Source organism: Colobus angolensis, unplaced genomic scaffold (genome assembly GCF_000951035.1).
Source record: "Colobus angolensis palliatus isolate OR3802 unplaced genomic scaffold, Cang.pa_1.0 Scaffold84, whole genome shotgun sequence".
Taxonomy (NCBI): domain Eukaryota; kingdom Metazoa; phylum Chordata; class Mammalia; order Primates; family Cercopithecidae; genus Colobus; species Colobus angolensis.
Window position 1 is genome coordinate 1,892,314 of NW_012122265.1, and position 14,815 is coordinate 1,907,128.

General features: G+C 59.7%; 1 protein-coding gene across 1 annotated transcript; it reads right to left on the reverse strand.

Annotated features, from left to right (window-relative positions):
• Positions 1 to 1,871: 1,871 nt before the first annotated feature.
• LOC105503292 lies at positions 1,872 to 5,188 on the reverse strand. The gene is given in 10 exon segments (XM_011930153.1): positions 1,872 to 2,485; positions 2,567 to 2,686; positions 2,767 to 2,879; positions 2,975 to 3,109; positions 3,191 to 3,344; positions 3,347 to 3,577; positions 3,579 to 3,954; positions 4,374 to 4,495; positions 4,951 to 4,989; positions 5,147 to 5,188. Coding segments are annotated over 7 exon segments (1,038 nt in total). The 3' UTR covers positions 1,872 to 2,485; positions 2,567 to 2,686; positions 2,767 to 2,879; positions 2,975 to 3,035.
• Positions 5,189 to 14,815: the final 9,627 nt, after the last annotated feature.

Here is a 14,815-nt window from a genome sequence, read left to right on the forward strand (position 1 = left end):
GCAAACGTGTCATTAATACACCCCTGGGCCCAGAGGTGTGGATGTGACCAGCACGCCTGTTCTCTCCAAGTGGCCAGGAGGAGACAGCGCCTAGGAGCTGATGCAGGTGACGAAGGCCTGAGGCCCCATTCCCATGCGTCCTTCCCCAGGCAGGGATTTGAAGCGGGCAAAGTCTTCCATGTTCCCCAGGTGAGATTTTCTGGGCGCTCCTCTCCCCCTCCCTACGGTTCCCCTGCCCCGCCACCCTGGGCACCCCTGGGGCTGCCTGCCGCGTCCTGCAGCCGCCACCTGGGGAAGCCGGCTTTTATCTCCTGAGCCCCGCTTTGTAAACCTCCTGCAGCGTTGGATGTTTATAATAAAGGCCGTTTATAGACCTAACTCTTGACATGTAATGGATGGGCTACTTCATCCTGCCGGCCAAAACCCACTTGGGTAAGTCAAATTGGCCTGTAGGGTCAGGAAGATGAATGCAGCCTCACCCTAGGCTGGCCCCAGCGACCTCTGACCTCCTCCATGCGATGGCAGCCAGTCCCAGGGGCACCATCCCAGAGGCTTCAAGAAACTCCCTCAGCGGATGTCTACGTGCATCCTGGGGGGTGACCATCCGCCCAGGTTTTAGCACACAAGTATGTCCCTGGAAACCCCTCAGTCTCTGACGGACCCCAGGACCCACAGTTGGATGGGGACGGGGCAAGAGGGGGTGCAGAGGGGAGGCCAGACCCAAGGGGGCGTGGGTAACCACCCTGCTCTTCTGCCCAGGACACCAAGACCCCAGGGGCGGCTGGGCCGGTAGGGGAGGGGCGTCCCTAACCGCCTTCCTGTCTGTTCTTTGTCAGTCGGGGAGGAATTTTCCTGACAGCTCTGTGCACTGGGAATGGGGGTGGAAGGCAGGGGGGAGGAGGGAAGGAATGGGGAGGCCGGGACCCCACCCTTATTTCCAGGGGCTGCCCCTTGTGTTCCCAGCGCCTGCAGAGTGAGGGGCTGGGGGCTGGGAGGCCTGGCTGAGGGAGCTGCTGGCCGCTGGCCTCTGTGGGGAAGCTGAGCCCGAACCCATGAGTGGGCTGCCTTGGCACCCGGGAAACACACCCCTGCATGCCAGGGTTCTTGGGGCTCCAGCAGCGAGACCCCAGGGAGAGATCTCGGGGACCCCTCACCCTAGGCCCTCCTTCTCCTCCCTCACCTCCTCTCTGTGGCCACCCTCAACTCCTTCCTCCTTCCTCCTGGCCCCCTGGCCTCCTTAGGACCTCCGCCCCAAGGCCACCTGCCCACGCCCACCCCCACCCCTTGGCTTCTTGTGTGGGGGCCGCCCCTCCGGCGTGGCCCCGGCTCCCACCCACAGCAAAAGGGGAGCAGGAACGGGACTGGCAAGGGGTTCATACCCCTCTCGGGATGGGGTCTCCCAGAGCACCCTGTGGGCCTCCCAGAGTGGCATGGCCAGCCCTACCCCAGTCACCTAGTCTGGGCCTCAGGGGTCTGGGGCCAGCACCAAGGTGTCATTCTGACAGGACTTTGGGGCGGCAGGAGGCACTCACTCGGGGGTGCCTTGGTGGTCCCTGACCCCTGCCTCAGAACCCAGGCCCCCTCCGCCAGCCCAGGCCCTCCCGCTCTGTGAAGCCCCTGGTCCTGCAGCCCTCCACCACCATCACTGCATGCTGACCGCCTGCCCTGCGCCCCTGATGTCCACACACCCTCTACTCACCCCACCCCTGGTGTGTGCTGTGCTGCACCCGTCCCCGAGTCCCCCACCCTGGAACCCCCATCCCCCTTTTCATGTACTCCTCCCCCTCCCCCTCCCTCCAGCCCCCCTCTGCACAAGGTTGGCCTCCCCCGCGTCAGGCCCACAGCCCGGATTCCAGAGTCCCTGAGACAAGTTGCTGTAACAGTGTTTATTGATGATGAGTCCAGGGCTCCTGCTGAAGCCCTGGTGGGGAGGGGCACAGGGCGAGATGGGGCGTCATGGAATGCTTGAAGGCTGCCCCGTGATGCCAGAGCTTCCAGACTAGGCGAGGGCAGGGTGAGGCCTCGGGCACACAGCCGGCGCCCAGTCACCCAGCCCAGATGAAGGGCGGCCGGGCCCTGGGCGGGCACTTGCCAAGGTGGCTCACACTCACGCACACTCGCACCGAGACTCAAGGCCGTCTCCACAACTCCAACCAGTGCAAATGACTTAGTGCAAATTAAATTCAGAAGGGACGGGGGAAACAGAGTCGGGGAGGCTTTGAATCTCTCAGAGAAAGGAAAGACAGGAAAGCTCAGAAACAAAGAGACAGAAGGATGAAGAAGAAGAAGAGGGAGGTGGTGGGGACGGGGTCATCCGGCTGGAGGAGCTCAGCTCTGGGATGACACGATGGCTGGTAGTCAACCGTCCGCCGCAGGGGGTGGCCATGAAGATGGAGTCGCTGGTGGGGGGTGGGTGCTGCGGGCGCTGCTGGTCCAATGGCGTCTTTGGTGTTGGGTTGATGAGGTCTTGTTCCTCTAGCTTCACCTGCAAATAGCGACACATGGGTGGGGTGGGGGCAGGGTGCTCGGGGGCCTGGAGGCTTCCAGAAGGGGCGCTGGTGCTCACCTTCCAGAGCCGATTCCTGAGTCAGTTGTGCAGTGGTTGTAAAGTGCAGCGTATTCGATTCCAACTAGAGGGTTTTGTGTCCGGATTCAAAGGCCCAGGCTTGAGCTGGGTAGCACCATTCTGCGGATGGAGAAGGAGTGAGGTCCCACTCAGCTCCTCTCACGTGCCCCCCACCCCAGGTGTGGCAGAAGGCCCCGCACCTTTCATGTTGTGGGTTCTGGGAGCCCAGAGGGCAGCTGTAGTGTGCCGACTCCGTGGGAGAAGTAAAGAAACAGACCCGCTTCTTGCCGCAGCCCCACCAGCCTGGGGTGTTCTGTAGGAGACAGAGGTGGGAGTAGTGAGGTGGTGGCCCGGCTGGGCGGTCTGGGCAGGGCCCTGTCCTGACACAAGGAGGGCAGACCTGCTTACCAGGAAGGCCGGATGCGCCCCTTCTGTCCTCGCCGTCACACCGGACCATGTCATGTCCCACTCAGCAAGTCCGCCGGACCTGGCATCCTGGCCTTCGGCAGCTGGTGGGCACGTCCACCCCGACTGGAGACCTGGCTGTGGGGAGAACGAGAGAGGCGTTGGTTGTGTGGAAAGGGGCGGGTAGGGGCTGAGGGTGGCAGAGGAGAAAAAACTCACCCTAGTCTCCAGCCCGAACGCTGAGGCACCGATCCCGGCTCCGTCGCCGCCCGTGAGGCCCGCCTTGGCCACGGGCTCTGGAGGCCAGTGCCTCCCGCTCACCGCCTGCTGTGCTCCTCACCCCTGCCTGCGCCAGCCTCCCTCCTGAGAGCTCTCATTCGCTCCGCCCCGCCCGCCTCGCCTAGTCTGGTCTCGCCCCATGCCCTTGACTCCCCTGGATGCTGTACTGTCTGCCAAGCCAGCCCCAGGGGCTGAGCGGTGAGGGCATACAGTGTCACCAAGTCCACTGTGGGCCCTCTCCGCACCAGACCCTGGGCCGCAGTGCCTCGTGGGAACGGCGCCCGCAGGCCGAGCCCCTGCAGCCTCCTTGCTGCGTAATGTCCCGGGGGCCCCCCTCCCGTGGCCGCTTCGCCCTCCTGGTGACATCCTGCTGCAACTCCCCGAGCACTGCCTGTCTTCCCGCTCTCCAGCCCTCGAGGCTCCGGCATAGGCCTGAGAAAGCCCTGCCAGAGCTGCCCCTGTGCCTGCTACTAAATGAATTGCGGTGGGTGAGGTGGCAGCTGGGGACCCCTCTGTCCTGTGTCCCCTGCCTTGTCCCTGTCTGACCCAGGCCTGGGGTACCACCCCACGTGCTGGACCCTACGCTGGCCATCCCTGTGCTCCGTCCCTGCCCTCTTGCTCTTTCTGCCTGGGATGAGCTCACAGCCCCCCAGCCTTGCGCAGTCTCGGCTCCCCCCGAGAAGATGTCACCTTTGCTAACTCTCCTGCCCCTATCCTGCCCCTCTGCCGGGAGGGTGTCTGCTTCTCCCCGCCAGCCCTCGATCCCCTAAACCTCCTTCTTTCAGAAGGCTGGGGAAGCGAGGCCTGGGGAGGGAAGGGACTCACCTGCCCGGCAGATGGGGTTCTCACCTGCCCGCTGCTGCCAGCTACGCCTCCGTTGCCCAGGCCCTGGGATCAAACCCTGCCCACCAGCTCCCCTCGTCCAACCAGCTGCCACGTCCTGTAACCAAAAGTGACCGGGATGAATGTCTGGCTCCCCCTTCTCTCCAGCCCTAGCTCGGGCCCATCGCCCCCAGCTGATGTTGCTCCGTCTGCACGATGCCTGGGCGCCTACTCCACACTCCTCACTGGCCCCAGACCCCACAGCCCTGCCCCGAGCTAGCCCCTCCACCCGTCATCACGCCTGCCAGACTCCAGATGTCCAAGGTGCTCCTTGGCTCCCACAAACTCTCCTCCAGCACCCCATCTTCCCCTGGTTGCCCCTCGGTTCCCCACTTCCCCAGTTTCCCCCGTTACCCCCCACCCCTCCCACCCCCTCCCTCACCCTGCTCCTTGGCCCTAGCCCGGGCTTTTTCTAACTGGGGTGGCCCCGCCCAGAATTCCCGCCCCTGCCCTGCCGGCCAATCAGAGCAGGGCCCTCCCGAGGGCCCCCGCAGGGCCCACCTCCGCCCTGGACAGTTCCAGCACACGTCTCTCTCACCCAGCACCCATCCTGGAATTCTCCAAAGACGGCCTCCCCACACCCCTCCTTTGGCATCCGGAGACAGGGCTGGGCATTGCCCCTCTCGTCTCCCTCAGGGTCGAGGACTTCTCCCTCCCAGACTGCTGTCTTCCCTCAGGGGCACCATGCCTGCTGCTTCCTGCCTGCCAGCGCCCTGCACGTACTTTGCACATGACTGGGGGCCGACTGCGGGTCCCTGAGGACTCGGATGGCACACACAGCCCTTTCCTGCCACCACCACGGACGGCTCAGACCTCACGTTTGCTCCAGGGGTCCGGAAGTCCACGGGGTGTGGTTCCTGGAGAGTGGGGGTGGGGTGCTGAGGGCAGAGGGAAGTGCGGCAAACCTCCTGATGGGTGCGGTGCCAGCCCCCGGGCCGATTCCCATCCCGTTGAACGAGCTTGTGCTTGTCACGGCGGCTTCCGCAGGACAGAGTCCCCACAGCCGCTGCGCACCCTGGTCCCCTTCGCGGCCACTTTCCTGTCTGAAGACGACATGCTGCCGGTCGTGCTCTCGGCTCCCGGGCGCACTCTACTGACAAATGGTGGGCGGCCTCACAGACTCTCCCAGGCCCCGCGGGGCACCACGGTTGGGAGTGGAGTGAAGACTGGAGAGCTCCGACTCCCGCAGCCACCCCGCTGTGGGTCCGCGGGTCACCACCTTGGCCTCTGGGGAGGGTTGTTGGGGCGCTGCCGTCCATAGGGTTCACCTCGAGTCTCGAAGCCGTGAAGGGGGGCACCAGGGCCAAGGGACCCAGAGTTCATGGGTCCAATCACCCCGCAGGCCCTCTGGGATGCGGAAGGGCTGGCTGCGCCTTCGGCAAACCCTTTGCTTCTATGGCCCCGCCAGGAGCGGCCGGGTGCCTGCCTGCTGAGCACTGACCACCGGGCTTGGCCGTGGGTGAACCCCAGCTTCACGGTGTGAGAATTCTCAGGCTTTCACATGAGTGGACCCCCAAGTTAGGAGACCAAGGCAGATCCCCACATTTTGCTAAAAGTGGAGTCCAGCCTTGGGTCACCTTCTTACTGTGATGTGAGTCACCACTGCTGCCTGTCAGCCATTTCTGTCTCCATAGCCACAACCGATTCTGTGCCATTGCTGGGAGATGGGCTCATTGGGGACAACACCCAAGACCCAAGGGAGACTCTGGAAATACAAATGTGCCGGGCAAGGCGGCTCCCCAGGCTCCCCAGGCCCCTCGCTCCTGCTCCAGGCATTGTGGGAGGGCCTAGCACAGGATCTGGTGGTGCTGCCCTGGAATTTCACTCCCAGCAATGCACGGGCACAGGGAACACCTGTGGGCAAATGCACCTCTCCACGCGCCAACTACCACCGCCCGGACATGATGATCCCTGAGCAAGGAGCACACCCGGGCCATCGAGCATCTTAGCCCCGTCAGGATCCCCACCCCATACCAAGCCCATAAACCGCAGGGTGTCTGCTGTACCCACGTTAGTGGATTATCTCTGGCAACACAAGGATCCTGGACCCCAGAATAAAGCAGCAGTGGCCCTCCTAGCTCTTTAGCATCTTAAGCTCTTAAATTAGCATCTCAAACGTGCATTGAATGGGCATGTTAATGTCTGGCCACTTAGGGCTGAGGAGCTCGGAGTGTTCTCTGGGGAGGCAGATGTCAGTTCAGTAAAGAGTTGGATTTGGGCGCTGTCCTTAGACAGAGTCAGATCTGTGCTCTGGGATACATGTGGAAAGTGTAAGATTTTGGTGGAATATGCTGTGATCATCACATAAGTAGGCGTGACTTGAGTCCCAAACCATGACACTGAAGCCCTCAGAGTGCGAGCCGGGGCCACAGGGCTGTGGATATGGCCCCACCTGAAGACCTGGTGCGGCTCCCATGAGTGTCTTATTCCCAAATGACCCCCGTGAACCCTGCGGCGCCTGGCTTGCGTGACCCGGGACATTTCCACGGGCGAACCCCAGCCGGGGCGGGCTCGGACTATGATGTGTGAGCTTGCACTGCCGCCGCGCGGCCACTTCCGATTCCACAACTACAACCAATTCCGCGCCGTCCGGGCAGTGAGACCGAAGGGGAAGCCTCTAGAAATACACATGTGCTACGCAAGAGTCCCCGAGTTCTTGTGCCTGCCAGACACCCTGTGGGAGGGGTCTCACGCTGAGGCCGAGATCCCCATCATCCAAAGAATGGGAACACCTCATTGTCCCTCAAATATCTCCTCTCATCTCCCCAACCCTCAATAGTGCACCCTGGGGTGAATCAGACACGTAGCCCGATGTGGCTCCCATGAGTGTCCTATCCCTCACGACCCCCGGGAACCCTGCGGCGCCTGGCTTGCGTGAGCCGGGACACTTCCACGGGCGAACCTCAGCCAGGGCGGGCTCGGGCTGTGATGTGTGAGCCTGCACTGCCGCCGCGCGGCCACTTCCGATTCCACAACTACAACCGATTCTGTGCCATCCGGGCGGTGCGACCGAAGGGGAAGCCTCCAGAAATACCCACGTGCTATGCAAGAGCCCCTGGGCGCTTGTGCCTGCGAGAGACCCTGTGGGAGGGGTCTCACGCTGAGGCCGAGATCCCCATCGTCCAAAGAATGGGGACACTTCACTATTCCCCAACTATCTCCTCTATCTCCCCCACCTTCAACAGTGCACCCTGGGGTGAATCAGGCACGTAGCCCGATGTGGCTGCCATGAATGTCCTATCCCTGATGACCCCCGTGAACCCTGCGGCGCCTGGCCTGTTGACCTGGGACGTTTCCGCGGGGGAACCGCAGGTAGCCGGGCTCGGGCTATGATGCGTGAGCCTGCCCTGCCGCCACGCAGCCACCTGTGTTTTCATACCTTCAACTGATTCCGTGGCATCCGGGCAGCGAGACTCCAGGAACACTTGTGCACTATGCTTGGCAGGCTCCCAGGATCCCTGTTCCTGCCGAAGGCCTTGTGGGACACAGTTCCCTCTGGAGCATGCGCTTGAGTCCTTGGGTCCCAGTCATTACCACCTCAGAACGCAGGGATCCCTCATTTCGGAAGTCTCTGCTCTCCTGTCCCAACTTCAGTCCCTGACCAAGGTGATACGGGGCCATGGTCCTCTGATAAGGTCCTTGAGTCTGATTCCAGCAGCACACAGGCTCCAGGGCAGAGCCGAGGTGGGGCTCTGGAAAATGCACCGTCAGGCTCACACGAGCACATGTTGGCCCGGTGTACAGATTCCACAGCACAAGGCAGGCAATTGGGCACAGACCGCACAGTGCACAAACACCACTGATCCCCATCCTTTATCAATTCCACAAACCGTGGGATGTCTGCTGCACCCACATTAGCGGATTATCTCAGGCAACGCAAGGATCCTAGACCCCAGAATAAAGCAGCAGTGACACTCCCAGCTCTAATTAGCATTTCAAGCTCCTGAATTAGCATATCAAACCTGCACTGAATGGGAATGTTAATGTCTGGCTGTTTAGGATTGACGAGCTTAGAGTGTTCACTGGGGAGGCAATTGTCAGTTCAGTAAAAGGCTTGGGATTTTGGGGGCTGTCCTTAGTCGGATCTGTGCTCTGGGATGGATGTGGAAAGTGTAAGCTTTTGGCGGAACTCCTTGTGCTCATCATGCTGGTAGGCGTGACTTGAGTCTCAGGCCATGTCACTGAAGGTCTCAGAGTACGACCCGGGGCCACGGGCTGTGGATATGGCCGGATAGAAAGACCTGATGTGGCTCCCATGAGCATCCTATTCCCAGAAGACCTCCGAGAACCCTGGGGCACCTGGCTTTCCGCGGGTGAACCCCATCCAGAGAGGGCTCGGGCTGTGATGCGTGAGCCTGCACTGCCGCCGCACGGCCACTTTTGATTCCACAGCTACAACCGATTCTGTGCCATCAGGGTGGTGAGACCGAAGGGGAAGCCTCTAGAAATACCCACGTGCTACGCAGGAGTCCCCGGATTCTTGTGCCTGCCAGAGACCCTGTGGGAAGGACCTCACGCTGAGGCCAAGATCCCCATCATCCAAAGAATGGGGACACCTCATTGTCCCCTAAGTATCTCCTCTCATCTCCCCAACCTTCAGCAATGCACCCTGAGGTGAATCAGACACGTAGCCCAACGTGGCTCACAAGAGCGTCCTATCCCTCATGACCCCCGTGAACCCTGCGGCGCCTGGCTTGTGTGATCCGGGATGTTTCTGGGCGAACCCCATCTGGGGCGGGCTCGGGCTGTGATGTGTGAGCCTGCACTGCCGCCACGCGGCCACTTCCGATTCCACAACTACAACCGATTCTGCATCATCCAGGCGGTGAGACCGAAGGGGAAGCCTCTAGAAATTACCCATGTGCTATGCAAGAGCCCCCGGGCTCTTATGCCTGCCAGAGACCCTGTGGGAGGGGTCTCACGCTGAGGCCGAGATCCCTTCATCCAAGGAACTGGGACACCTCATTGTCCCCCAAGTATCTCCTCCAATCTCCTCAACCTTCAACAGTGCACCCTGGGGTGAATGAACCATGTAGCCCAATGTTACTCGCATGAATGTCCTATCTCTGACGACCCTCGGGAACCAATGAGGCACCTGGCCTGGGTGACCTGGGATGTTTCTGTGGGCGAACCCCAGCCAGGCATGCTCGGGCTGTGATGTGTGAGCCTGCACTGCCGCCGCGCGGCCACTTCTGATACCTACAGCCGATTCGGCGCCATCAGGGCGGTCAGACGGGCCGCCCTTGGTGAGGTCGGTGAGATGGGCCGCCCTTGGTGAGGTCGGTGAGATGGGCTGCCCTTGGTGAGGTCGGCATCCAAGACTGAATGGGAAGCCTCCAGAAATACCTGTGCGCTATGCCTGGCAGGCTCCCATAATCCCTGTTTCTGCTGGAGGTCCTGTGGGGAGGGTCTCCCTCTGGACCTTGGGCTCAGGTTCTTTGGGGTCCAAGTCATGACCACTCCAGAACATAGAGATTTATCTTTGCCTCTAAGTATCCACTGTCCTACGTGCTATGGGAGCTGTCATCAGTGGTGTCCCTGAGATTACGATCCCAGCCATGCAGGGGCTCCCAGACAGCCCCAGGGTTCTCCCATTGGGGAATGCTGCTCTACTACACATTAGCCACAGTGCATTAATGCTTGGTTCTCCTGGTGAAACCGCCTTTGCAAAAATTATCACAGAAAATCGGCCAGTGGTGGTGGCTCACGCCTGTAATCTCAGCAGTTTGGGAGGCCAAGGCAGGTGGATCACCTGAGGTCAGGAGTTCGAGACCAACCTGGCCAACATGGCGAAACCCCGTCTCTACTAAAAATACAAAAATTAGCCAGGCATGGTGGTGGGTGCCTGTAATCCCAGCTACTTGGGAAGCTGAGGCAGGAGAATCACTTGAACTCGCGAGGTGGAGGTTACAGTGAGCCAAGATCAAGCCATTGGTCTCCAGCTTGGATGACAAGAGCAAAACTCCATCTCAAAACAAAGAAAAAAAAATTATAGCAGAAAATTATGACAGTGAAAGAGACCTGGCGTAACTAACTCTATCTTGCCTCCTTGTTCATTTTCGGGTGCAGGCTGGACTAACTTTGGGAAGAACTTAGTTTGTAGTTTAACTTTGAAACAAAGACAATAACAGCCCTTTCCCAGGACAAACCCTCTTCCTGCCTGGGGACTAGACTTTCAGGACTAACAAATTAGCCACAGATTAGAAATTATGGTTTAGGAGTCATGGAGTCACACATCTGGAGGCTGCAAGATTCTTTTTTTTTTTTTTTTTTGAGACGGAGTCTCGCTCTGTCGCCCAGGCTGGAGTGCAGTGGTCGGATCTCAGCTCACTGCAAGCTCCGCCTCCTGGGTTTACGCCATTCTCCTGCCTCAGCCTCCCGAGTAGCTGGGACTACAGGCGCCCGCCACCTCGCCCGGCTAGTTTTTTGTATTTTTTAGTAGAGACGGGGTTTCACGGTGTTAACCAGGATGGTCTCGATCTCCTGACCTCGTGATCCGCCCGTCTCGGCCTCCCAAAGTGCTGGGATTACAGGCGTGAGCCACCGCGCCCGGCCGGCTGCAAGATTCTTAACCTCCTCAAATTGCTCCTAGGATCATATCATTGTTGTAGAACTTAAGATCAGTGCTCGAGATATTTTGCAGACCCTGTACTGGGTGGCTCAGCGGGCACCACCCAGATTGATAAACTGGCTCATCTGGTCTTGTGGCCCCCACCCAGGAACTGACTCAGCACAAAAAGACGGCTTTGACTCCCCATGATCTCTTCTCTGACCCAACCAACCAGCACTCCCGATTGACTGGCCCCCTACCCACCAAATGTTCCTTAAAAACTTTGATCTCCAAATTTTCTGGGAGACTGATTGGAGTCATAATAAAACTCCAGTCTCCTGCACGGCCGATTATGTGTGAATTAAACTTTATTGCAAGTCCCCTGCCAGACAGGCGGCAGGGAGAACCTGTTGGGCGGTTATACGGGGCCAGACACCACTCTCCCGGGGGGGGGGGGGGGGTGACGGACATCTCTTCTGTTCACTGATTCCCGGAGGAAGATTTTGCCTGGGAGCAGGCAGACACCTGGGGCTTAATGGGGCATTTGCATGTGTATAGGACAGACCAGGAGCTGCGGAGGTTCTGCTTCCAGGCTCACCTGCTCAGAGTGGTCTTGCCAGTGAAGCGACTGCGGGGCGCAGCAGCACAGGGGACCTAGTTTTGAGGACTACTGGGGTCGTATCTGGTCTGTGCTGCCCACGGTAATGGTGAGTGCCTGGGTGCTGTGATCTACACACAGGGTGACACCGACATGAAAGTGGCCAGAGCCCCAGCCAAGTTGCCCAGAGCACTTGGGTGGGGATGTGGGCACAGCGCTGTCATCTGGAGGCAGATGTGGGCACAGTGATGTCACTTGGACAGGGATGTGGGTATAGTGTGTCACCTGGACGGAATGCGGGCACGGTGATCTCACATGGACAGGTATGTAACCACGGTGATATCGACAAGACAGGACGTGGGCACAGTGCTGCCGTCTGGATGAAGATGTGGGCATGGTGCTGTCATCTAGATAGAGACATGAGCACAGTGTGTCACCAGGATAGGGACATGGCACAGCGTTGTCACCCAGATAGGGCCATGGGTACATTGTGTCACCTGGGTGGGACATGGGTAGAGTGTGTCACCTGGGTGGGACATGAGTACAGCCTGTCACCTAGACAGGGACGTGGGTACAGTGTGTCACCTGGGTGGGATGTGGGTACAGCCTATCACCTGGACAGGGACGTGGGTACAGCCTATCACCTAGACAGGGACGTGGGCACAGCGTGTCACCTGGACGGGATGTGGGTACAGCGTGTCACTTGGGCGGGACATGGCACAGCGTGTCATTAGATAGAGGAGCTTTCTCTTCTCTCTCCCCTGTGGCTGGGACCTACCCAGATGTAAGTAATGGGATAGCCCACTTGGGCTTTGAACCAGTTCCCTGAGGCTGCCATAAGGAAGTCCCAGAAGCTGGGCTGATTGGAACAACCACATGGAATGTGTCTCTCCCTGTTTCGATGCTAGAAGGCCAGAGTCAGGGGTGGTCAGGGCTGGCTCTTTCTTGGAGCTCTAAGGAGGCTCTGGTGCTGGCGGACTTTCCCAGTGTTTGTTCCCTGGCTCCCAGATCTGTCACCCCAGCCGTGCCCATCTTCCAGGACGCCCCTACCCTGCGCCTTCACGCAGCACTGCTCTCTCATGCCTGTCTTCTACCATCAAACACCACGATGTTTGATTCAGGGCCTGCCCTACTGCAGTCTGACCTGGTTGACTGTGTCTATAATGACCCTATTTCCAAATGAGTTTGTGCTCTGAGATGCTGGTGGTCAGGCCTTCAACTTGTCTTTTCTGGAGACGCACTAAACAGACTCCATGAGGAACTGAGGCAGCCGGAGCAGTGAGATGGAAGGAGGCTGGGCCCTGACCCTGGGAGCTGGCGACCTTCACTCTCGTGACTCTGGCAGAGAAAAGCCAGCTGCGGGCCCATTCAGGACTGTCCCGGGGTTTCCTGGCTGTGGCAGCTGTACCTCCCTCTCACCCGTGCCCACCACTCCAGAGCCAGTGTGTGGGCTCATGCTGGTGGCTGAGTCCTGACCGTGGGGTAACCAAGGGGGAAGCACCAAGATGGGGTCCCGAGAGGCGACACAGGACCGTTCTCCTGATGTGAGCAGGGGTGAGCACAGTCCCATAGGACTGTGTCCTTATAGGAAGAGGAGAGGAGGACACAGACACACACGGAGGGATGACCCCGTGAGGACACGCAGAGAAGGCAGCGTCTATAAGCCAAGGAGAGAGGCCTGGGAGGACCCAGTCCTGCAGCAGCCCTGATCTTGGACTCCAACCTCCAGGACTGGGAGAGGATGTATCTCCCTCATTTAAGCCTCCTGGTCCGTGGCACTTTGTAGAGGCAGCCCTGGCAGACTTATCCGGCTGTAGCATGACCAGTGGGTGGAAGCGGCCAGCATGTTTGCATCTGCCGGGGGTGCTGGCTGGGTGCTGCTACTGCACACGCCTGGTGTCACCGTCCCTGGCTCAGCCTGCTGGCCCCGGGCCCCAAGCCTGCAGCTCCTCTGAGTCCTGGGCCATGGGTGTCTGTGGCCCCCTGGCGAGGGGTGCTTGCTCCTCCAGATGTCCCCTGTGTTTTCGGACTGGAGGGGTTTGATTCCTGGGGCTGCAGTGAAAAAGTGATCACAGACTGGGCGGCTTTAACCATAGGAATGACTCTCTCACAGCTCTGGAGCCCCGAGGTTCACCACCCAGGGGAGGGCAGGGGCCGCCCTCTTTCGCAAGGCCCTAGGGTGGCCCCTCCTTGCCCCTTCTGGCTTCTGGGGGCTCCAGGCGTCCTGCGGCATGTGGCTGCATTGCTCCAGTCTCTGCCTCTGTCTTCACGTGGCCTCCTCCACTGCGTGTCTGTGTCTCTGCGTGCAAATTTCCCTCTTGTTATAAGGACGACACTCGTTGAATTGATGCCTCCCCCCACCTCAATTCAGTGCCACTTTGTCTTTATTTGGTGGCAGGACCACAAAAGCCCTTTTGCCCACAGAAGGTCCCACTCGCAGGTCCTGGGTGGACGTGACTTTCCGAGGAACGTTACTCAACGCAGCACAGAGTGGTAAGACACAGATACGGGCTCCGGACTGTCCACATGGGTTCACGCGTGACCTCGCGACGTCCAGGTGGCCCTTGTCCCCTCCCACTGACTGCCCATCTTCTTTCCTGACTGCCTGTCCTGCTGGCTTCAGGCCCAGCCCCAGAGCCGGGCAGTAGCGTCTCACAGACAGCCTGGAGCTCCATCTCGGCAGAAGGTCCCATCCCTTCCAACAAAGCCCTTGCCCTTTGGCCATGAGGAGGCTGTGCTTCCCTGATTCCATCCTGACAGAGCCACTTCTTCTCAGCGATCACAGAATGGAGCAACAGAAGATGTTCAACCCAAGAAGGAATGGAGTGACATGTGGCGAGGCTGACGGTTTGACACATGGCTGTCTACTTCCATTCCCCCGAGGTCGGTGCACTGGCCCAGCCACAGCCACCCCTGCAGCACCCGTGCACGCCACTTACAGGGAAGCCGTAACGGTCTCTTCCCCGCTCCGTGCTCCTTTTGCAAGGAAGCTTCACCCCTGCTCACGCTAGGAGGATGGATCTATTTCCCCTCCCCTGAAATCTGGGTGCTTTTTGACCAATAAAATGCAGCGGGATGTTGTTCTGGGACTTCAAAGCTGACCGTTAAAAAGCCTTAGGGGTTTTTTTTGCCCATGAAAAGCTGTGTACGACTCTCACTGTCGGGAGACTGCCATGCTGTGAGGAAGCCCAAGCTAGCCGTGTGGAAAGAGCTCCCAGAAAGGGCACCAGAGTGCCAGATTCGGAAGGCAAGGCTACTTGGACTGACCACCTGAGCCCAGCTTCCGGCAGACAGCAGCCGCATGGCGGAGCCTGGCCGGTCACCCACAGGCAGAAGATGTACCCAGCTAAGAGAAGCCCAAGACCCTCCACTTCTCTGAGCCTCACTCTTCTGCACCAGGGAGTTCCCCTGGGAATCGGCCATGAACTAGCAGGGAAGCCGGCGTTCACACAACTCCTCACCTGCCGGCTGAGGGAAAGGAGACAGAGTGGGCCTCACCTCCAGGGGAGGTAGAAGAGAGACAGTCCTGCAGGCC